The 21,752-nt window shown below is 55.4% G+C and overlaps 1 protein-coding gene and 1 pseudogene across 1 annotated transcript; both read left to right on the plus strand.

Moving 5' to 3' along the window:
- The first annotated feature begins 743 nt into the window (after window positions 1-743).
- LOC148055504 (protocadherin alpha-5 pseudogene) lies at window positions 744-4,381 on the plus strand (annotated as a pseudogene).
- Window positions 4,382-13,552: 9,171 nt separating this feature from the next.
- Window positions 13,553-17,122, plus strand: LOC148055505 (protocadherin alpha-8-like). Its single transcript, XM_087759939.1, has 2 exons — window positions 13,553-16,168; window positions 17,059-17,122. The coding sequence occupies exons 1-2, from the start codon at window positions 13,560-13,562 to the stop codon at window positions 17,120-17,122; spliced, it is 2,673 nt and encodes an 890-aa protein (XP_087616065.1). The 5' UTR covers window positions 13,553-13,559.
- The last annotated feature ends 4,630 nt before the right edge of the window (window positions 17,123-21,752 follow it).

Below are 21,752 nucleotides of genomic sequence, written 5' to 3' on the forward strand. Positions count from 1 at the left end.
TGTATTTTGTTGCAAGAAATTTATAGAACTGCATGTGGAACGTGCATATTTTTGGAAACACTTCAATTAAACCTTGATGTTTCTAAAAGAGGCACCCCAATCAGGGTCATCTTGGGACCCGTCCCATTAATTGAAAAATATGTTCAATATAATTTATGGCAAGACCGTTTCACTAGGAAAACAAGTGCGAAAGATTAGTTTTCGGCCACTTGAACTGATGACAGGGGCTACAAATCAAGGTGAGTAGAGGTGACTACAGGTGACTACATCAGTCAAAAGGAAAATAAAGCGTCTCCGAAAAAATTAAAAGTTCGATAGGATTTTTCTGCCTGTTTTAACCGAAGAACAAAATTCAGGGCTGAAAATGAGTTGCAATTAGCGAAAAGCACCGTGTTTCAGACAAACTGGCAGAAGGGTGCTCAACGAATAAGCTGGGGAAGAATCATATGCACTTCTCCTAAACCAGTAGAGTGAAAATGCTGGGGATGAGTACTCGGCAACAAAGTGAGAAAGAATTGAAGGGCATGAAAAGAAAAACGGCAAAGATGAAGCAAACCAGCGCGATTTGCAGAGAACCGTAAGACGCAATTCGTGCAGAGTGCCACATGATGCCGCTCGGACCTAATAAACGTATGATAAAAGCGAGGGAAGGGCGGGGAAAGACCTTCCGGTGCGCATAAAAAAAAGAATGCAGATGAGACAAAGCGCAGAGGAGAAAAGGATGTGCAGCCCTTGAGACAGGATTACTGTACAGTGCACAGCTAAAGCCGTTCCGACAGAAAGATCCGTAACGACACGGTGAGAAGAAGGAATCGTTGACTGCGATGGGCATTTGTGGACCACCACGGCAGTGCTGGCTGCCCGTGGTGCGGGTGCTGGTGCTGCAGGCGGCGTGGGCGCTGGGCGGCGGGCAGGTGCGGTACTCGGTGCCGGAGGAGGCGGAGGCCGGGACGGTGGTGGGGCGGCTGGCGCAGGACCTGGGCCTGGAGGCGGGCGATGCGGAGGCGCGGCGGCTGCGGCTGGTGTCGCAGGGCCGTCGGGCGAGCGTGGAGGTGAGCGGGGCGAGCGGGGCGCTGGTGGTGAGCTCGCGGCTGGACCGGGAGGAGCTGTGCGGGAAGAGCGCGCCGTGCGCCCTGCGGCTGGAGGTGCTGGTGGAGCGGCCGCTGCGCGTCTTCCACGTGGAGCTGGAGGTCACCGACATCAACGACAACGCCCCGCTCTTCCCCGCCGCCCGGAAAAACCTCAGCATCGCAGAATTCACCACGCTGCCGGGGTCTCGGTTCCCGCTGGAGGGCGCGTCGGATGCAGATATCGGAGCCAACGCGCAGCTCTCCTATGCACTCAGCCCCAGCGAGCATTTCGGTCTGGAGGAAGAAAACGGACTGAGCAGTAAATACTGTACCCGATCTTGTTTTAACGAAACCTCTGGACCGCGAGACGGTTCCTGTGCACCGTTTGTTGCTGACGGCGAGTGACGGTGGCCGGCCGTCGCTGTCGGGCACGATGGAGCTGGTGATCTCGGTGCTGGACGCGAACGACAACGCGCCCCAGTTCAACCAGTCGGTGTATAAAGTGCAGCTGCCGGAGAGCGCTGCAGAGGGGACGCTGGTGGCGCAGGTGAACGCCACGGATCCGGACGAAGGAATTAACAGCGAGGTGACCTACACGGCGACCAACTTTTTTCCCCTGAGCGGAAGAGATGTGATTAGCGTCAATCAGAAGACGGGGGAGATCCGTCTCACGGGCTCCCTGGACTTCGAGGAAGTCAGTATATTTGATTTTCGTATTGAAGCGAGAGACAAAGGGACGCCCCCGCTGTCGGGTCACTGCAAGGTGGTGGTGGAGGTGGTGGACGTGAACGACAACGCGCCGGAGGTGTGGGTGACGTCGCTGTCGGTGCCGGTGCCGGAGGACGCGGCGGTGGGGACGGTGGTGGCGCTGCTGAGCGTGTCGGACCGGGACTCGGGGGCGAACGGGCGGGTGCGGTGCGCGGTGTGGCCGGCGGCGCCGTTCGGTCTGGTGGCGACGTTCGCGGGCTCGTACTCGCTGGTGCTGCGGGAGGCGCTGGACCGGGAGCGCGTGTCGGAGTACGAGGTGGAGGTGCGGGCGGAGGACGGCGGGGCGCCGCCGCTGCGCGCCAGCCGCGGGGTGCGGGTGCCGGTGTCGGACGTGAACGACAACGCGCCGGCGTTCGCGCAGGCCGTGTACACGGTGCTGGCGCGGGAGAACAACGCGGCGGGCGCGGAGCTGGCGCGGCTGTGGGCGCGGGACCCGGACGAGGCGGGCAACGGGCGCGTGAGCTACTCGGTGGCGGAGGGCGGCGGCGGGGGCGCGGCGGCGGGCGGGGGGTGGCGGCCGGCGTCGAGCTACGTGGCGGTGGACGCGGAGAGCGGGCGGCTGTGGGCGCTGCAGCCCCTGGACTACGAGGAGGTGCAGGTGCTGCAGTTCGAGGTGCGTGCGGTGGACGCGGGGGAGCCGGCGCTGTGCGGCAACGCCACGGTGCAGCTCTTCGTGGTGGACGAGAACGACAACGCGCCGGCGCTGCTGCCGCCTGCGGGCGGCGGGCCGGGGCCCGGGGCGGCGGGCTCGGCGGCGGCGGGGCCGGGCTCGGGGGCGCTGTGGGCGTGGGCGGCGTGGGGGGCGCCGGCGGGGCAGGTGGTGGCGAAGATCCGCGCGGTGGACGCGGACGCGGGCTACAACGCGTGGCTGCGCTACGAGCTGTGGGAGCCGCGGGGGAAGGGCCCGTTCCGCGTGGGGCTGTACAGCGGCGAGGTGAGCACGGCGCGGGCGCTGGAGGAGGCGGACGGCCCGCGGCAGAGGCTGGTGATCGTGGTGCGGGACCACGGGGAGCCGTCGCGCTCGGCCACGGCCACGCTGAGCGTGTCGCTGGTGGAGGGCGCCGAGGCGGCGCTGGCGGCCGCGGGCTCCTCGTCGTCGTCGTCGCCGTCGTCGCCGGGGGCGGGGCTGCGTCCGGCGTCGGGCGCGGAGGGCGGCGCGGCGGCGGCGGCGGCGGCGGCGACGAACGTGTGGCTGGTGGTGGCCATCTGCGCGGTGTCGAGCGTGTTCGTGCTGGCGGTGGTGCTGTACGGGGCGTCGCGGTGGTCGCCGCGGGCGGGCGTGCTGTCGGGGCCCGGGCCGGCGACGCTGGTGTGCGCCAGCGAAGTGGGGAGCTGGTCGTACTCGCAGCGCCAGAGCCGGAGCCTGTGCGTGGCGGACGGCGCGGGCAAGAGCGACCTGATGGTTTTCAGCCCCAACTTCCCGCCGCCGCCGGGCGCCGCGGCGAAGGAGACGCAGCCGGAGCCGCCCGCTCTCCTGGACACGGTCAGTGGCCCTCCCTTTCTCGCCTCTCGCCCCCTCCTCCCCCTTCTCTCCGCTCTCGCCCTGCTCGCCCTGCTCGCCGTCGCCCTGGGGAGGCGCTGTTGGGAGGCGGGCTGGGCGCCCGGGGCCTGGGGGCGGTGGGTGCTTGGCGGGTGCTTAAGGCTGTTACTGGGACCTTTGCATCTGCCCTCGCGTCCTTGCCGGAGCGCCTCGGCTCTTGGTTTTGGGGGGGAGAAAAAGGATGGGTATTGCCGCCCCCAGCAGCGGTTACTGTCCGCAGCTGAGGGTTGCTGTTCTGGGTGTGAGTTGAATAAAATCACTGCAGATTGTGACGAGAGGTTGCAGAACACCAGCTTTGCAGATGCTGTTGCTTGCTGGTGTGCAGCGTTTCCACCCAAGCTTGCTGAAGGAATGCAAAACACGCAGGCTGTGGTGATGATCGTTCTCCCCATGCACAGGAATTATTTCCTGCCTTGTTACCGTTTCTGAGTGCTGACTGTGCTGGTATCAGATGCGGTTTCTTGTGGAAAACTCTGTCCTCCTCTTTGATTCTCCTCTGCAAGAGACGTGATGGAAGGTGACAATTGGGACTCCAGGGATTTCTCTCCCCGTGGTCTCTTTTCTTCATTCTAATTCATTCTAATTCATTCTAATTCTAATTCATTATGAAAGCAGAGAAGACAACACAGAACTTTCCCATGTTCTTTTCCAAGTATGTTGTTACTGTAGTTCGTAGTATCAAGTGTTCAGGGAGAGGAGTGTGACCCAAAGTAGGTGTCAGAAATGGGGATTTTCTTCCCCCCTACCCGCGCTTCCCCCCAAGCCATCTTCTAGGCTTCCATTCCTGGCTGGAGAAATGACGTGATGGGATGTATGCTGGGCCTGTTTTGATAGTCTTTCAGTAGTTGTATCAGCATTGACAGCCTTATGGCAGCCCTGGAAACCTTCTTGTTAAAAAACCCCAAATTGTCCTGCACTTTAGATCTCATCCATGACAGTTGCTGTGGTCATCAACATTTGGGTTGTTCTCTCACAGACGGAAATCAATGCCCATCGCCATTAGAGCTATCCTGACACCATCTCCACAAATAGGTGTGTAACATTGCAGGTGAGTAACGCAGCTGCCAGCTGTGTAACATTTCCATCTGAGATAGCTGAAGCATTGCAAAACATGAAGGGCCAACTACAGAGAGTCTGCTCAACACAGTGCATATGATACCATCTGTATGTTTCTTATGGTGCTCTCATTGCTGGGAATGGTCTGCAAGAGCTGGCGTGAGCCCTGAGGTGGGAAAGGGAACTGTGGCATGTCACAGAGGTGAATGTGGCAGTGTCACTGAGTAGGGCCTGGCCATGTCCTGATGTGAATGTTGACCTTGAGCAGTGGGAAGACTTGTCTGAGGGAGGTAGAAATCCTTGGGTAGACCATGGGCGATGTCATAAGAAAAGAAGGATGGGAGATGATGTGCTTGCCTTGAGAATGCATGTTGCAGAGTGGGGAATGGCGGGTGCCTAGAGGAAAGCATGAGGCAGGATGGGCAGAGAGTGTTCTTGCCCAGGGTCCTTTGTAGGCTCCCAAGGTGTCTGGAGTTGGAGGCCTTCTGGATGTTGAGATAGTGTGTGGTATTGAAATGCCCACAGTGTCTTTTGAGGTTATGAATATCTCCCACCAGAGACAGTCCCTTGTGCTGCTGCCTGTGTGATGTAGGCAATATGTTGGTAAGAGGGGCTGAAATGCGGTCTGCTGAATAGTGTCTGATGAACAGCTCCTGTTTTGGGAAAGGTGTTGACCTTGAGCAGTGGGAAGACTTGTCTGAGGGAGGTAGAAATCCTTGGGTAGATCATGGGCCATGTTGTAAGAAAAGAAGGATGGGAGATGATGTGCTTGCCTTGGGAATGCATGTTGCAGAGTGGGGAATGGCGGGTGCCTAGAGGAAAGCATGAGGCAGGATGGGCAGAGAGTGTTCTTTTGCAGGATCCTTCCCAGGCTCCCAAGGGTCTGGAGTTGGAGGCCTTCTGGATGTTGAGATAGGGTGTGGTATTGAAACGCCCACAGTGTCTTTTGAGGTTATGAATATCTCCCACCAGAGACATTCCCTTGTGCTGCTGCCTGCCTGATGTAAGGAATGTGTTGGTAAGAGGGGGTGAGGTGCAGACTGCTGAATAGTGTCTGATGAACCTTTTTGCTCCTGTTATGGGAAAGGTGTTGTGGGAGGGTAGTTCTTCAATCTGCTGTCCCTGTGTAGTGGTGGGCATCTGTAGCAGCCATGATGGTTCCTTCTTCCTCCTCAGGCAGGATTTGTAAGGGGCCAGGAGGGGGTGGGTGTCATCTTTGTGCTCTTGACTTCCCCTCCTTGTGCACTTGCACAGTCGGCCGCAGTACAGATGCTGTGCCTGGTTGTTATGCTTTACTCATTTGGTTTCATGCACGTACACACCAAACCCTCCAGCCCAGCCCAGCTCTGGTTTTCCATGGTACGACTTCTCCCACCCAGTTGATGTCGTGATTGTGCTTACGTTTTGGATTTAGTGGTGTTCTGTCGAAGAATGAAATCTGTGCGGAGCAGGATGCGAGCGGTCACAGCTCTAGTGACAGAATGCTTACGAACTCTACTGTGCAGCTGTGTGGTGTTTCCATCTGAGATTGCTGCAAAGGCAAGAGCACTGAGGGTGAAGATCACGCAGGTGGGAAGAGCCTGCCAGACGCTGTGTGGCTTTGCAGCCTTCCATATGTTCTTTGTGCAAATGATGAGGGAAGGTGAGGATGCGCGAGGACCTGGGTCGTGCTCAGTGCAGGGTTTTAATGCTGGGGCATGTTGTTGGGGTTGAGCACTGTCTGGGTATTGTGGCAGTGATCCTGCTTGTGGTACCGAGTAGGGCCTGGGCACGTGTGTCAAGGGGAGGGTGAGTTTGATTGGGGAAGAGTCTTGTCTGATGGAAACGGCGATGTCGAACACGCAGGGCTGCTTGCCTGGGATCCTCTCAGGACATTCAGAAGTTGTGCATATCCTCACGCTCTTGTGTTCTCCATGGTACTACTGCTAGTGAAGATCACTGCCATATGTGTCTTAAGGCACTTGTTTTGGATGTGGAATGTTGTTGGTCAAGCAGAAGCTTTTTGAAATTTGGTCATGCTGTGAGCCTTCTTTGAGCCTTCCTTGTTCTTCTCTGTGATCTGGGTCTTGGTAGGGAGGGGAAGAAGTGGTCTCTGTATTCAGGCTGTTGGCAAAGCTTGCGTTTCAATAGAGTGGGATGGGATCCTTCGGTTTTCTTTTCTCCTCTCACCAAACTTGCGCACCCTTTTTGTTTTGTTTTGTTTTGTTTTGTTTTGTTTTGTTTTTTTTCCTCTCTCACATTGGCAATGTGTTGTTAACAGTGGATGCTGTAGACTGCTGAACTTTGGCATCTGTTGGGTGTCAGACGTTTCTGGGGGTTTCCCATGATTGTGTGGGAAGGTTTTCTCAATTCTCCTGAGCTGAGGCTGATGTTGAGAGAGTGTCCTTAGCTTTCAAGCCTCCCTTCTGCTTCCCCTTTGGTAGAAGTGCCTAAGGGAGCACTACACACTGTGCAGGGTTTTCAAGGCTTTTGCGGATCCTGAGTAATGTTTTTCTATCTAGTATCCCCCGAAATCTGTCATCATGTTAAGGGACAATGTCCCTTAAAACCAATTCTGCTGTTCTGGAAGTTATTCTTTTTCAGAAGACGACACCAGTGATGCTACAGGTAAGTCACACATTAAAGAGGATGTGTTTGAGAGGCTGATGAACTTTTGTTCCTGTTCAATTGCGGCATCTTCATGTTGAATCGACCGCCTGTTGCCTGGATTGTAATGCCTGTAGGTGTGGAGCAGCAAGGCTCCGCTGCCTGCTGTTGTTGCTTCCCTGCTGCTTGCAGGCGCAGGGTGAGCAGGTGGCAGCAAGGACAGAGGGAGGAGGAACAGCAGTACGTTTCTTTGAGTGGGTGTGTTGGGCATCGAGGAGATGTTCTCAGTGAAAATGTCATGGTCTTACCTTGATGGCTTTTGTTTGGCTGTGTGATGCGTGGATCACACTAAGGAAGGAGAGGTATTCCATGGGGTCTAAATCCCTTGGGTAACAGGGTTCTTGTGGCACTGTTTGTGCTTGCGATTCAGTGTGCAGGTGAAACTGAGTCAGGAAGACTAGCTCTTCCTCAAGGTGTATGAAGAGTGCTCAGGAGCTGTGGTTGCCCCCTGCTTTTTCAGCCTTCATGGAGGATTGTTGTGCTGGTCTGTGATGGGTTTGAGCTCGCGAATGAGAGAGTCCCCTGTGTTGTTTGGACTCTTTGGAGCCTGTTTGCACAGATGTCCAAGTACCTGGGGCTTGGGCTTGTGTTTCGCTTCAAGCTGGCCAGCACTGTGAAGGACAACCAGAAGGGGCACTTTTAAATATGTTAACAGCAAAAGGAGGGTCAGAGAGAACATTGGTGTGTTACTTGATGAGGTTGGCCACCTCGCAAAGAGGGATGTAGACAAAGCAGAGATGTTTAGTGCCTTCTTTGCCTCTGCCTTTAACACCGATGATGGGCCCTGGGACCGCCGGAGCCCTGTGTTGGAAGAGCGTGACTGGGGGATGCTGAACTCCCAGCCAACCCTGAACTCGTTTGAGACTTGGTGCTTCAGCTGGAGAGACTTGAGTCTATGGAGCCCAATGGGATTCATCCCAGGGTACTGAAAGAGCTGGCCGATGTTATTGCGGGACCTCTCTCCATTCTTTTTCAATGGTCTTGGGAGCCTGGAGAGGTGCCAGTCAACTGGAAGCTGGCAACTGTTGTTGCAATTTTCAGGAAGGGTAAGAAGGAAACCCCTTGTAATTAGAGGCGTGTCAGTCTCACTTCAGTGCCTGGTAACATTATGGGGAAGGTTATTCTGGGAGTTCCTGAAAACCACTTGAGGGAGACTGCAGTCCTTGGTCATAGCCAGCACGGGTTCACGAGGGGAAAGTCCTCTTTAACTGACTTAACTTCCCTTTATGACAAGGTCACCCATGTAGCTGAGCAAGGGAAGGCAGTAGATGTGGGGTTTTTTTGAATTTTAGCAAAGCTTTTGGTACTGTCTCTGACAGTATCCTTCTGGATGAAATGTCCAGCATACAGCTGTCATACTGCTTGTCGTAAGACGAGTCCATAATACGTTGGGAGAGCAATGGGTGACAGGTTGGGGTCAAAGAGTTACAGTAAATGGGGTTACATCAGGCTGGCGGCCAGTCACCAGCGGGGTTCTGCAGGGCTCGATTTTAGGGCCAGAGCTCTTTAATGTTTTTATAAATGATCTGGATGTGGGAGTCGAATGTACATTAAGTAAGTTTGCTGACGATACTGAACTAGGAGGAGCTGTGGACTCCCTCGAAGGTAGAGGGGCCTTAGAGAGAGATCTGGGTAGGCTAGAGAGCTGGGCAATCACCAGCCCAATGAAATTTAACAAGAGCAAGTGCTGGGTACTGCACCTGGGACGGGGTAATCCTGGTTGTACATAGAAATTGGTGGATGAGAGGCTGGAGAGCAGCTCTGTGGAAAGATAGCTGTGGGTTTGGGTTGATGGCAAGTTGAATATGAGTCAACAGTGTGCCCTGGCAGTCAAAGGGACCAACCGTGTCATGGGGTGCATCAAGCACAGCATAGGTAGCTGGTCGAGGGAGGTGATTGTCCCACTCTACACTGCAGTCGTGCGTCCCCACCTCGAGTACTATGTGCAGTTTTGGCGCTTGAATATAACAAGAACATCAAACTATTAGAGTGTGTCCAGAGTAGGGTGACCAAGATGATGAAAGGTCTTGAGGAGAAGACTTACGTGGAGCGTCTGAGGTGACTTGGTGTGTTCAGCTTGGAGAAGAGAAGGCTGAGGGGTGACCTCATCGCAGTGTACAATTTCCTCAAGAGGGGCCGCAGAGGGGGAGGTGCTGATCTCCTGTCTCTGGTGACCAGCGATAGGACATGAGGAAATGGAATGAAGCTGCGTCAGGGGCAGTTCAGCTAGGACAGTAGGAAAAAGTTGTTCACTGAGAGGGTGGTCAGTCACTGGACCGGGCTCCCCAGGGCCGTGGTCACAGCACCAAGCCTGTCAGAGCTGAAGGAGTGGACTGCAAAACGGTTTCAAAATTTTGGCAGAACATGAGCCATTTTTTTACTATGCAGCAACCCCAGAAATTTCTGATCATGTTAAGGGAAAATGTCCTCTAAAACCAATTCTCCTATCCTGAAAAGGTGTCTTTTCTGAAGAAGCAACCAGTGGTGCTACAGGTAAGTTGCTTGTACCTAAAGTGGATGTGTTTGAGAGACAGATGTACTTTTGTTCCTGTTTAGTCGAGGTATCTTCATGCTGGATCGACCGACTGTTGCCTGGATTGTAATGCCTGTAGGACTGGAGCATCAAAGCACGACTGCCTGCTGTTGTTCTTTTCCTGCTGCTTCCAGGCACAGCGTGAGTGGGTGGCAGCAAGGACAGATGGAGGAGGGAGCACAATCTGTTTCACGGGATGGGTGTGCTGGGAGTCAAGGGGGTGTTCTGAGTGAAAATGTTGTGGTGTTACCCTCATGGCTTTTGTTTGGCTGTGTGACAGGTGGATCATGCAAACGAGCGAGAGGTATTCTGTGGGGACTAATGCCCCTGTGTTGTTCTAGCAGTGCATGCCTCCCATGAAAGCCTTTATGGAGGATTGTCATGCTGGTCTGTGATGGGTTTGATTTCCCTTAAGAAAGACTCCCCCGAGTTGTTTGGACTCTTTGTAGCCTGCTTGCGCAGATGTCCAAGTAGCTGGGGCTTGGGCTTGTGTTTTGGAGGGTGGTGGATTCTGTTCTGGTGTAGCAGAGATGTTCTTTGCCATATGATTGCCTTGCTGTGTTATTTGTTGGGTCCTTGGGAGGACTGGAGGCTGAAGAGTGTGGTCTTCTTCCAGAAGGAGAGGGTTGGGGAGGTGGACAGGGGCAGTCTGTCTGTCTTGGGTAAGCCAGAGGAAAGCAGGAAGGTTTTTACTCATCTGGAGGGATGGAAGGTGGGAGGGACGAGGAATGAGAGCTCTTTGCAGAGGGCATGTCCGTGCTTCATGTCGAGCATGTTGTAGACATGTAGAGAATCTTTTGGTAAAGGGGAAAAAGCAAAGAAGAGACAAGGATGGAAGCAGAAGAGAAGGGAAGACAAGGGTAGGTGAGTGCAGAGCAAATCAAAAAAGGAAGCGAAGGGCAAGAAGTAAGAAAGAAAAAAAGATGACAGGAAGAGAAAGGAAGAGATGAAAGAAAAAGGAAAGAAGCAGCAAAGAAGCAGGAAATAAAAAGAGGAAGGAACGAAAGGGGAAGGACGATGGAAAAGAAGGACTGTATTCAAGGAAGACACACGCACGTCTATGGGTCTGGATGGGATCCACGCAAAGGTACTGAGGGAGCTGGCGGAAGTGCTCACCAAGCCACTTTCCATCATTTACAAGCAGTCCTGTCTAACCAGGGAGGTCCCAGTTGAGTGGAGGTTAGCAGATGTGATGCCCATCTACAGGGAGAGCCAGAAGGATGATCTGGGGAACTGCAGGCCTGTCAGTCTGACCTTGGTGCCAGGGAAGGTTATGGAACAGATCATCCTGAATGCCATCACGTGGCACATATGGGACAGCCAAGTGATCAAGCCCGGGCAGCATGGGTTTATGAAAGGCAGGTCCTGCTTGACCAACCTGAACTCCTTCTAGGACAAGGTGACCCACTTAGTGGATGAGGAAAAGACTGTGGATGTTGTCTACCTGGACTTTATTAAGGCCTTTGCCACTGTTTCCCACAGCATTCTCCTGGAGGAACTGGCTGCTCATGGCTCGGACGGGCGTAGTCTTCTTTGGGTGAAAAACTGGCTGGATGGCCGGGCACAAAGAGTGGTGGTGAATGAAGTTAAATCCAGTTGGTGGCTGGTCACAAGTGATGTTCCCCAGGGCTCAGTATGGGGGCCAGTTCTGTTTAATATCTTTATCACTGATCTGGATGAGTGGATCGAGTGCACCCTCAGTAAGTTTGCAGACAACACTGGGCGGGAGTGTTGATCTGCTTGAGGGCAGGAAGGCTCTACAGAGGGATTTGAATAGGGTGGATTGATGGGCCGAGGCCAACTGTATGAGGTTCAACAAGACTAAGTGCTGGGTCCTGCACTTGGGTCACAACAACCCCATGGCATGCTATAGGCTTGGGGAAGAGTGGCTGGAGAGCTGCCTGGTGGAAAAGGGCCTGGGGGTGTTGGTCAACAGCCGGCTGAATGTGAGCCAGCAACGTGCCCAGGTGGCCAAGAGGGCCAATAGCATCCTGGCTTGTATCAGGAATAGTGTGGCCAGCATGGCTAGGAAAGTGATCATCCCTTTGTGTTCGGCACTGGTGAAACCACACCTTGAATCCTGTGTTCAGTTTTGGGCCCGTCACTACAAGACAGACGTTGAGGTGCTGGAGCATGTTCAAAGAAGGGTAATGAAGCTGGTGAAGGGTCTAGAGCACAAGTCTTAGGAGGAGTGGCTGAGGGAAGTGGGGTTGTTTAGCCTGGAGAAAAGGAGGCTGAGGGGAGACCTTATCGCTCTCTACAACTGAGCTGAAAAGGAGGTTGTAGTGAGGTGGGTGTTGGTCTCTTTTCCTAAGTAAGAAGCAAAAGGACAAGAAGAACTGGCCTCAAGCTGTGCCAGGGGAGGTTTAGATTGGATATTGGGAAAAATTTCTTCACGGAAAGGGTAGTGAGGCCCTGGAAGAGGCTGCCCAGGGAAGTGGTGGCGTCCCCATGTGTGGCGGTATTTGGAAGATGTGTAGATGTGGTGCTTAGGGACATGTTTTAGTGGTGGACTTGGCAGTGCTAGGTTAACGGTTGGGCTTGATCATCTTAAAGGTTTTTTCCAACCTAAACGATTCTATATTCTATGATTCTATGAAAAAGCAAGGAAGGAGGGAATAAAGAAGGACGAGAAAAGAAGGAAGGGACCATAGAGGAGATAACCAGGATGCACTGATGTTATCTGTACACGCTGAATGTAGTTGAGGATTTCAGCATCCTCGGTACCGTGCAAGGCTTGATGAAAAGTAGTGAGGAAGAGGAATGAGAGGTCTTGCCAGAGGGCGTGTCCGTGCTTCGTGATGAGAGTGAGGTAGTGATATAGAAAAGATGTTGGTAAAGGAGACAAGGAAGAGGCAAAGAGGGTGGCAGAAGGGGAGGGAAGGACAGGGAACAGAGGAGACGGAGGAAGAGGAGAAAGCAGAGAAGGAAGGAAGGAAGAAATAACAGTGAGAAAGAAAAGCTAGCAAGAACGAAGCGAGCAGTAGAGACGAAGAGGATAAAGAAAAGAAACGATAAATGAGTATCCTAGCATGCACGGATGCTATGACTGTTCACAGAGAGGTGTTGAGGGAGAGAAAGGAAGAAAGAATAGGAAGAAAGGGAGAAAGGAAGAAAGAATAGGAAGGAAGGAACGAATGAAGGAAGGCAAAAAGGAACGAGTGAATGAACGGACGATAGACGAGATTACGAGAACACACCGACCTTACCTCTAGACGCAGAACGGAGTTGGTCCCTAACAGCCTCCCCCGTGGTCAGAGCACCGCGCTCCGGCGCTGATGGCCCGTAATTAGCGCTGATGGCTCCATCTGTGATGGTCGCCGCCGCAGCGTTGGAGGCGAGTGGTGAGCTGGGAGCGGGGGTAAAGCAGAGAGAAGGGTGGAAAGCGAAGGGAAAGGGGAGGGAAGACTCGGGGACGGCAGGGCAAGAAGGAAACGGAGATGGAAGAGAAGAATGAAGAAGGAGAAGGAGGAAAAAGAAGAAAGCCGAGGGAGAAGAAGGAAGAGAAGACAGCAGAAAAAGAAGAAAAAGAAAAAGAGAAGGAAAGAAAGGAAGAAGGATAGAAACGACTAAGAAGAGGTAACTGAATGAAGAAAGAAGGAGAAAAGAAGGAAGAGAGAGGGAGAAGGAAAGAGCAAAGGAGGGAGGAAAAAGAAAGAAGCAAACGAAAGAGGGAAACGTAAGGAAGAGGCGGCAGAGGAGATGACCGTGACGGGGCCGGAGTGGCGGGCGATGGTGGGGAGCGTGTGCGGCGGCGGAGCAGCACACGGTGTCGCTGCAGGCTCAGAAACGTCGGCGGAGCGGCGAGGCGGCTCCGCCCCGGTGCGGCGGAGAGCCCGGCTGTGAGCGCGGGGGGGCGGCGCGGGGCGGGCAGGAGAGGCGGTGCGTCCGTGCGGCGGCGGGGAGCCGTGCGGGGCCCGGGCGGGCGGCGGCGGCGGCGGCGGCGATGGGCGCGTGGTGGGTGCCCGTGGTGCGGGTGCTGGTGCTGCAGGCGGCGTGGGCGCTGGGCGGCGGGCAGGTGCGGTACTCGGTGCCGGAGGAGGCGGAGGCCGGGACGGTGGTGGGGCGGCTGGCGCAGGACCTGGGCCTGGAGGCGGGCGATGCGGAGGCGCGGCGGCTGCGGCTGGTGTCGCAGGGCCGTCGGGCGAGCGTGGAGGTGAGCGGGGCGAGCGGGGCGCTGGTGGTGAGCTCGCGGCTGGACCGGGAGGAGCTGTGCGGGAAGAGCGCGCCGTGCGCCCTGCGGCTGGAGGTGCTGGTGGAGCGGCCGCTGCGCGTCTTCCACGTGGAGCTGGAGGTCACCGACATCAACGACAACGCCCCGCTCTTCCCCGCCGCCCGGAAAAACCTGAGTTTACCGGAGAACTCCCCTCCCGGGTCTCGGTTCCCGCTGGAGGGCGCGTCGGATGCAGATATCGGAGCCAACGCGCAGCTCTCCTATGCACTCAGCCCCAGCGAGCATTTTCGAATAGAGGAAGAAAACAGTAACTCGCGCAGTAAATCCCTGTTTCTTGTTTTAACGAAACCTCTGGACCGCGAGACGGTTCCTGTGCACCGTTTGTTGCTGACGGCGAGTGACGGTGGCCGGCCGTCGCTGTCGGGCACGATGGAGCTGGTGATCTCGGTGCTGGACGTCAACGACAATGCGCCCCAGTTCAACCAGTCGGTGTACAACGTGTTCCTGCCTGAAGACGCCTTAGAGGGCACGGTAGTGGCTCGGGTGAGCGCAACAGACAGGGACTTGGGAATATATGGAGAAGTGATTTATGAAATTGATACTGTTGTTCCTCCCTCGGCCTCAGATGTATTCAGCATCGATGCGAAAAGCGGTGAGGTCAGACTGACGGGCGCCCTGGATTTTGAGACAGTTACGTTCTACGACGTACACGTTAAAGCGAAAGATAAGGGGACGCCCCCGCTGTCGGGTCACTGCAGCGTGGAGCTGGAGGTAGTGGACGTGAACGACAACGCGCCGGAGGTGTGGGTGACGTCGCTGTCGGTGCCGGTGCCGGAGGACGCGGCGGTGGGGACGGTGGTGGCGCTGCTGAGCGTGTCGGACCGGGACTCGGGGGCGAACGGGCGGGTGCGGTGCGCGGTGTGGCCGGCGGCGCCGTTCGGTCTGGTGGCGACGTTCGCGGGCTCGTACTCGCTGGTGCTGCGGGAGGCGCTGGACCGGGAGCGCGTGTCGGAGTACGAGGTGGAGGTGCGGGCGGAGGACGGCGGGGCGCCGCCGCTGCGCGCCAGCCGCGGGGTGCGGGTGCCGGTGTCGGACGTGAACGACAACGCGCCGGCGTTCGCGCAGGCCGTGTACACGGTGCTGGCGCGGGAGAACAACGCGGCGGGCGCGGAGCTGGCGCGGCTGTGGGCGCGGGACCCGGACGAGGCGGGCAACGGGCGCGTGAGCTACTCGGTGGCGGAGGGCGGCGGCGGGGGCGCGGCGGCGGGCGGGGGGTGGCGGCCGGCGTCGAGCTACGTGGCTGTGGACGCGGAGAGCGGGCGGCTGTGGGCGCTGCAGCCCCTGGACTACGAGGAGGTGCAGGTGCTGCAGTTCGAGGTGCGTGCGGTGGACGCGGGGGAGCCGGCGCTGTGCGGCAACGCCACGGTGCAGCTCTTCGTGGTGGACGAGAACGACAACGCGCCGGCGCTGCTGCCGCCTGCGGGCGGCGGGCCGGGGCCCGGGGCGGCGGGCTCGGCGGCGGCGGGGCCGGGCTCGGGGGCGCTGTGGGCGTGGGCGGCGTGGGGGGCGCCGGCGGGGCAGGTGGTGGCGAAGATCCGCGCGGTGGACGCGGACGCGGGCTACAACGCGTGGCTGCGCTACGAGCTGTGGGAGCCGCGGGGGAAGGGCCCGTTCCGCGTGGGGCTGTACAGCGGCGAGGTGAGCACGGCGCGGGCGCTGGAGGAGGCGGACGGCCCGCGGCAGAGGCTGGTGATCGTGGTGCGGGACCACGGGGAGCCGTCGCGCTCGGCCACGGCCACGCTGAGCGTGTCGCTGGTGGAGGGCGCCGAGGCGGCGCTGGCGGCCGCGGGCTCCTCGTCGTCGTCGTCGTCGTCGTCGCCGGGGGCGGGGGCGGGGCTGCGTCCGGCGTCGGGCGCGGAGGGCGGCGCGGCGGCGGCGGCGGCGACGAACGTGTGGCTGGTGGTGGCCATCTGCGCGGTGTCGAGCGTGTTCGTGCTGGCGGTGGTGCTGTACGGGGCGTCGCGGTGGTCGCCGCGGGCGGGCGTGCTGTCGGGGCCCGGGCCGGCGACGCTGGTGTGCGCCAGCGAAGTGGGGAGCTGGTCGTACTCGCAGCGCCAGAGCCGGAGCCTGTGCGTGGCGGACGGCGCGGGCAAGAGCGACCTGATGGTTTTCAGCCCCAACTTCCCGCCGCCGCCGGGCGCCGCGGCGAAGGAGACGCAGCCGGAGCCGCCCGCTCTCCTGGACACGGTCAGTGGCCCTCCCTTTCTCGCCTCTCGCCCCCTCCTCCCCCTTCTCTCCGCTCTCGCCCTGCTCGCCCTGCTCGCCGTCGCCCTGGGGAGGCGCTGTTGGGAGGCGGGCTGGGCGCCCGGGGCCTGGGGGCGGTGGGTGCTTGGCGGGTGCTTAAGGCTGTTACTGGGACCTTTGCATCTGCCCTCGCGTCCTTGCCGGAGCGCCTCGGCTCTTGGTTTTGGGGGGGAGAAAAAGGATGGGTATTGCCGCCCCCAGCAGCGGTTACTGTCCGCAGCTGAGGGTTGCTGTTCTGGGTGTGAGTTGAATAAAATCACTGCAGATTGCGACGAGAGGTTGCAGAACACCAGCTTTGCAGATGCTGTTGCTTGCTGGTGTGTAGCGTTTCCACCCGAGCTTGCTGAAGGAGTGCAGGACACGCAGGCTGTGGTGGTGATCGTCCTCCCCATGCACAGGAATTATTTCCTGCCTTGTTACCGTTTCTGAGTGCTGACTGTGCTGGTATCAGATGTGGTTTCCTGTGGAAAACTCTGTCCTCCTCTTCGATTCTCCTCTGCAAGAGACATGATGGAAGGTGACAATTGGGACTCCAGGGATTTCTCTCCCCGTGGTCTCATTTCTTTCATTCTAATTCATTCTAATTCTGATTCATTATGAAAGCAGAGAAGACAACACAGAACTTTCCCATGTTCTTTTCCAAGTATGTTGTTACTGTAGTTCGTAGTATCAAGTGTTTAGGGAGAGGAGTGTGACCCAAAGTAGGTGTCAGAAATGGGGATTTTCTTCCCCCCTACCCGCGCTTCCCCCCAAGCCATCTTCTAGGCTTCCATTCCTGGCTGGAGAAATGACGTGATGGGATGTATGCTGGGCCTGTTTTGATAGTCTTTCAGTAGTTGTATCAGCATTGACAGCCTTATGGCAGCCCCGGAAACCTTCTTTTTAAAAAACCCCAAATTGTCCTGCACTTTAGATCTCATCCATGACAGTTGCTGTGGTCATCAACATTTGGGTTGTTCTCTCACAGACGGAAATCAATGCCCATCGCCATTAGAGCTATCCTGACACCATCTCCACAAATAGGTGTGTAACGTTGCAGGTGAGTAACGCAGCTGCCAGCTGTGTAACATTTCCATCTGAGATAGCTGAAGCATTGCAAAACATGAAGGGCCAACTACGGAGAGTCTGCTCAACACAGTGCATATGATACCATCTGTATGTTTCTTATGGTGCTCTCATTGCTGGGAATGGTCTGCAAGAGCTGGCGTGAGCCCTGAGGTGGGAAAGGGAACTGTGGCATGTCACAGAGGTGAATGTGGCAGTGTCACTGAGTAGGGCCTGGCCATGCCCTGATGTGAATGTTGACCTTGAGCAGTGGGAAGACTTGTCTGAGGGAGGTAGAAATCCTTGGGTAGATCATGGGCCATGTTGTAAGAAAAGAAGGATGGGAGATGATGTGCTTGCCGTGGGAATGCATGTTGCAGAGTGGGGAATGGCGGGTGCCTAGAGGAAAGCATGAGGCAGGATGGGCAGAGAGTGTTCTTTTGCAGGATCCTTCCCAGGCTCCCAAGGGTCTGGAGCTGGAGGCCTTCTGGATGTTGAGATAGGGTGTGGTATTGAAACGCCCACAGTGTCTTTTGAGGTTATGAATATCTCCCACCAGAGACAGTCCCTTGTGCTGCTGCCTGCCTGATGTAAGGAATGTGTTGGTAAGAGGGGGTGAGATGCAGACTGCTGAATAGTGTCTGATGAACCTTTTTGCTCCTGTCTAGGGAAAGGTGTTGTGGGAGGGTAGTGCTTCAATCTGCTGTCCCTGTGTAGTGGTGGGCATCTGTAGCAGCTTCCACAGCCGTTGATCTTGCCGTGATGGTTCCTTCTTCCTCCTCATGCAGGATTTGTAAGGGGCCAGGAGGGGGTGGGTGTCATCTTTGTGCTCTTGACTTCCCCTCCTTGTGCACTTGCACAGTCGGCCGCAGTACAGATGCTGTGCCTGCTTGTTATGCTTTACTCATTTGGTTTCGTGCACGTACACACCAAACCCTCCAGCCCAGCCCAGCTCTGGTTTTCCATGGTACCAATTCTCTCGCCCAGTTAATATCGTGATTGTGCTTACGTTTCAGCATTTAGTGGTGTTCTGTCGAAGAATGACATCTGTGCGGAGCAGGATGCGAGCGGTCACAGCTCTAGAGACAGAATGCTTACGAACTCTACTGTGCAGCTGTGTGGTGTTTCCATCTGAGATTGCTGCAAAGGCAAGAGCACTGAGGGTGAAGTTCACGCAGGTGGGAAGAGCCTGCCAGACGCTGTGTGGCTTTGCAGCCTTCCATATGTTCTTTGTGCAAATGATGAGGGAAGGTGAGGATGCGCGAGGACCTGGGTCGTGCTCAGTGCAGGGTTTTAATGCTGGGGCATGTTGTTGGGGTTGAGCACTGTCTGGGTATTGTGGCAGTGATCCTGCTTGTGGTACCGAGTAGGGCCTGGGCATGTGTGTCAAGGGGAGGGTGAGTTTGATTGGGGAAGAGTCTTGTCTGATGGAAACGGCGATGTCGAACACGCAGGGCTGCTTGCCTGGGATCCTCTCAGGACGTTCAGAAGTTGTGCATATCCTCACGCTCTTGTGTTCTCCATGGTACTACTGCTAGTGAAGATCACTGCCATATGTGTCTTAAGGTACTTGTTTTGGATGTGGAATGTTGTTGGTCAAGCAGAAGCTTTTTGAAATTTGGTCATGCTGTGAGCCTTCTTTGAGCCTTCCTTGTTCTTCTCTGTGATCTGGGTCTTGGTAGGGAGGGGAAGAAGTGGTCTCCGTATTCAGGCTGTTGGCAAAGCTTGCGTTTCAATAGAGTGGGATGGGATCCTTTGGTTTTCTTTTCTCCTCTCACCAAACTTGCCCACCCTTTTTGTTTTGTTTTGTTTTTTTTTTTTTCCTCTCTCACATTGGCAATGTGTTGTTAACAGTGGATGATGTAGACTGCTGAATTTTGGCATCTGTCAGGTGTCAGACGTTTCTGGGGGTTTCCCATGATTGTGTGGGAAGGTTTTTTCATTCTCCTGAGCTGAGGCTGATGTTGAGAGAGTGTCCTTAGCTTTCAAGCCTCCCTTCTGCTTCCCCTTTGGTAGAAGTGCCTAAGGGAGCACTACACACTGTGCAGGGTTTTCAAGGCTTTTGCGGATCCTGAGTAATGTTTTTCTATCTAGTATCCCCCGAAATCTGTCATCATGTTAAGGGACAATGTCCCTTAAAACCAATTCTGCTGTTCTGGAAGTTATTCTTTTTCAGAAGACGACACCAGTGATGCTACAGGTAAGTCACACATTAAAGAGGATGTGTTTGAGAGGCTGATGAACTTTTGTTCCTGTTCAATTGCGGCATCTTCATGTTGAATCGACCGCCTGTTGCCTGGATTGTAATGCCTGTAGGTGTGGAGCAGCAAAGCTCCACTGCCTGCTGTTGTTGCTTCCCTGCTGCTTGCAGGCGCAGGGTGAGCAGGTGGCAGCAAGGACAGAGGGAGGAGGGACCGCAGTCCATTTCTTTGAGTGGGTGTGTTGGGCATCGAGGAGATGTTCTCAGTGAAAATGTCATGGTCTTACCTTGATGGCTTTTGTTTGGCTGTGTGATGCGTGGATCACACTAAGGAAGGAGAGGTATTCCATGGGGACTAAATCCCTTGGGTAACAGGGTTCTTGCGGCACTGTTTGTGCTTGCGATTCAGCGTGCAGGTGAAACTGAGTCAGGAAGACTAGCTCTTCCTCAAGGTGTATGAAGAGTGCTCAGGAGCTGTGGTTGCCCCCTGCTTTTTCAGCCTTCATGGAGGATTGTTGTGCTGGTCTGTGATGGGTTTGAGCTCCCGAATGAGAGAGTCCCCTGTGTTGTTTGGACTCTTTGGAGCCTGTTTGCACAGATGTCCAAGTACCTGGGGCTTGGGCTCGTGTTTCGCTTCAAGCTGGCCAGCACTGTGAAGGACAACCAGAAGGGGCACTTTTAAATATGTTAACAGCAAAAGGAGGGTCAGAGAGAACATTGGTGTGTTACTTGATGAGGTTGGCCACCTCGCAAAGAGGGATGTAGACAAAGCAGAGATGTTTAGTGCCTTCTTTGCCTCTGCCTTTAACACCGATGATGGGCCCTGGGACCGCCGGAGCCCTGTGTTGGAAGAGCGTGACTGGGGGGATGCTGAACTCCCAGCCAACCCTGAACTCGTTTGAGACTTGGTGCTTCAGCTGGAGAGACTTGAGTCTATGGAGCCCAATGGGATTCATCCCAGGGTACTGAAAGAGCTGGCCGATGTTATTGCGGGACCTCTCTCCATTCTTTTTCAATGGTCTTGGGAGCCTGGAGAGGTGCCAGTCAACTGGAAGCTGGCAACTGTTGTTGCAATTTTCAGGAAGGGTAAGAAGGAAACCCCTTGTAATTAGAGGCGTGTCAGTCTCACTTCAGTGCCTGGTAACATTATGGGGAAGGTTATTCTGGGAGTTCCTGAAAACCACTTGAGGGAGACTGCAGTCCTTGGTCATAGCCAGCACGGGTTCACGAGGGGAAAGTCCTCTTTAACTGACTTAACTTCCCTTTATGACAAGGTCACCCATGTAGCTGAGCAAGGGAAGGCAGTAGATGTGGGGTTTTTTTGAATTTTAGCAAAGCTTTTGGTACTGTCTCTGACAGTATCCTTCTGGATGAAATGTCCAGCATACAGCTGTCATACTGCTTGTCGTAAGACGAGTCCATAATACGTTGGGAGAGCAATGGGTGACAGGTTGGGGTCAAAGAGTTACAGTAAATGGGGTTACATCAGGCTGGCGGCCAGTCACCAGCGGGGTTCTGCAGGGCTCGATTTTAGGGCCAGAGCTCTTTAATGTTTTTATAAATGATCTGGATGTGGGAGTCGAATGTACATTAAGTAAGTTTGCTGACGATACTGAACTAGGAGGAGCTGTGGACTCCCTCGAAGGTAGAGGGGCCTTAGAGAGAGATCTGGGTAGGCTAGAGAGCTGGGCAATCACCAGCCCAATGAAATTTAACAAGAGCAAGTGCTGGGTACTGCACCTGGGACGGGGTAATCCTGGTTGTACATAGAAATTGGTGGATGAGAGGCTGGAGAGCAGCTCTGTGGAAAGATAGCTGTGGGTTTGGGTTGATGGCAAGTTGAATATGAGTCAACAGTGTGCCCTGGCAGTCAAAGGGACCAACCGTGTCATGGGGTGCATCAAGCACAGCATAGGTAGCTGGTCGAGGGAGGTGATTGTCCCACTCTACACTGCAGTCGTGCGTCCCCACCTCGAGTACTATGTGCAGTTTTGGCGCTTGAATATAACAAGAACATCAAACTATTAGAGTGTGTCCAGAGTAGGGTGACCAAGATGATGAAAGGTCTTGAGGAGAAGACTTATGTGGAGCGTCTGAGGTGACTTGGTGTGTTCAGCTTGGAGAAGAGAAGGCTGAGGGGTGACCTCATCGCAGTGTACAATTTCCTCAAGAGGGGCCGCAGAGGGGGAGGTGCTGATCTCCTGTCTCTGGTGACCAGCGATAGGACATGAGGAAATGGAATGAAGCTGCGTCAGGGGCAGTTCAGCTAGGACAGTAGGAAAAAGTTGTTCACTGAGAGGGTGGTCAGTCACTGGACCGGGCTCCCCAGGGCCGTGGTCACAGCACCAAGCCTGTCAGAGCTGAAGGAGTGGACTGCAAAACGGTTTCAAAATTTTGGCAGAACATGAGCCATTTTT

Source organism: Nipponia nippon, unplaced genomic scaffold (assembly GCF_047370975.1).
Source record: "Nipponia nippon isolate SJK-2023a ecotype South Korea unplaced genomic scaffold, ASM4737097v1 scaffold_21, whole genome shotgun sequence".
Taxonomy (NCBI): Eukaryota; Metazoa; Chordata; class Aves; order Pelecaniformes; family Threskiornithidae; genus Nipponia; species Nipponia nippon.

What these genes read in the sequence shown, in the direction of transcription:
- LOC148055505 (XM_087759939.1), top strand. Translation starts at nt 13,560, where the DNA reads ATGGGCGCGTGGTGGGTGCCCGTGGTGCGGGTGCTGGTGCTGCAGGCG. An exon ending in GCGCCCGGGGCCTGGGGGCG is followed by an intron (nt 16,169 to 17,058) that starts GTGGGTGCTTGG and finishes GTTCTCTCACAG; the next exon opens with ACGGAAATCAATGCCCATCG.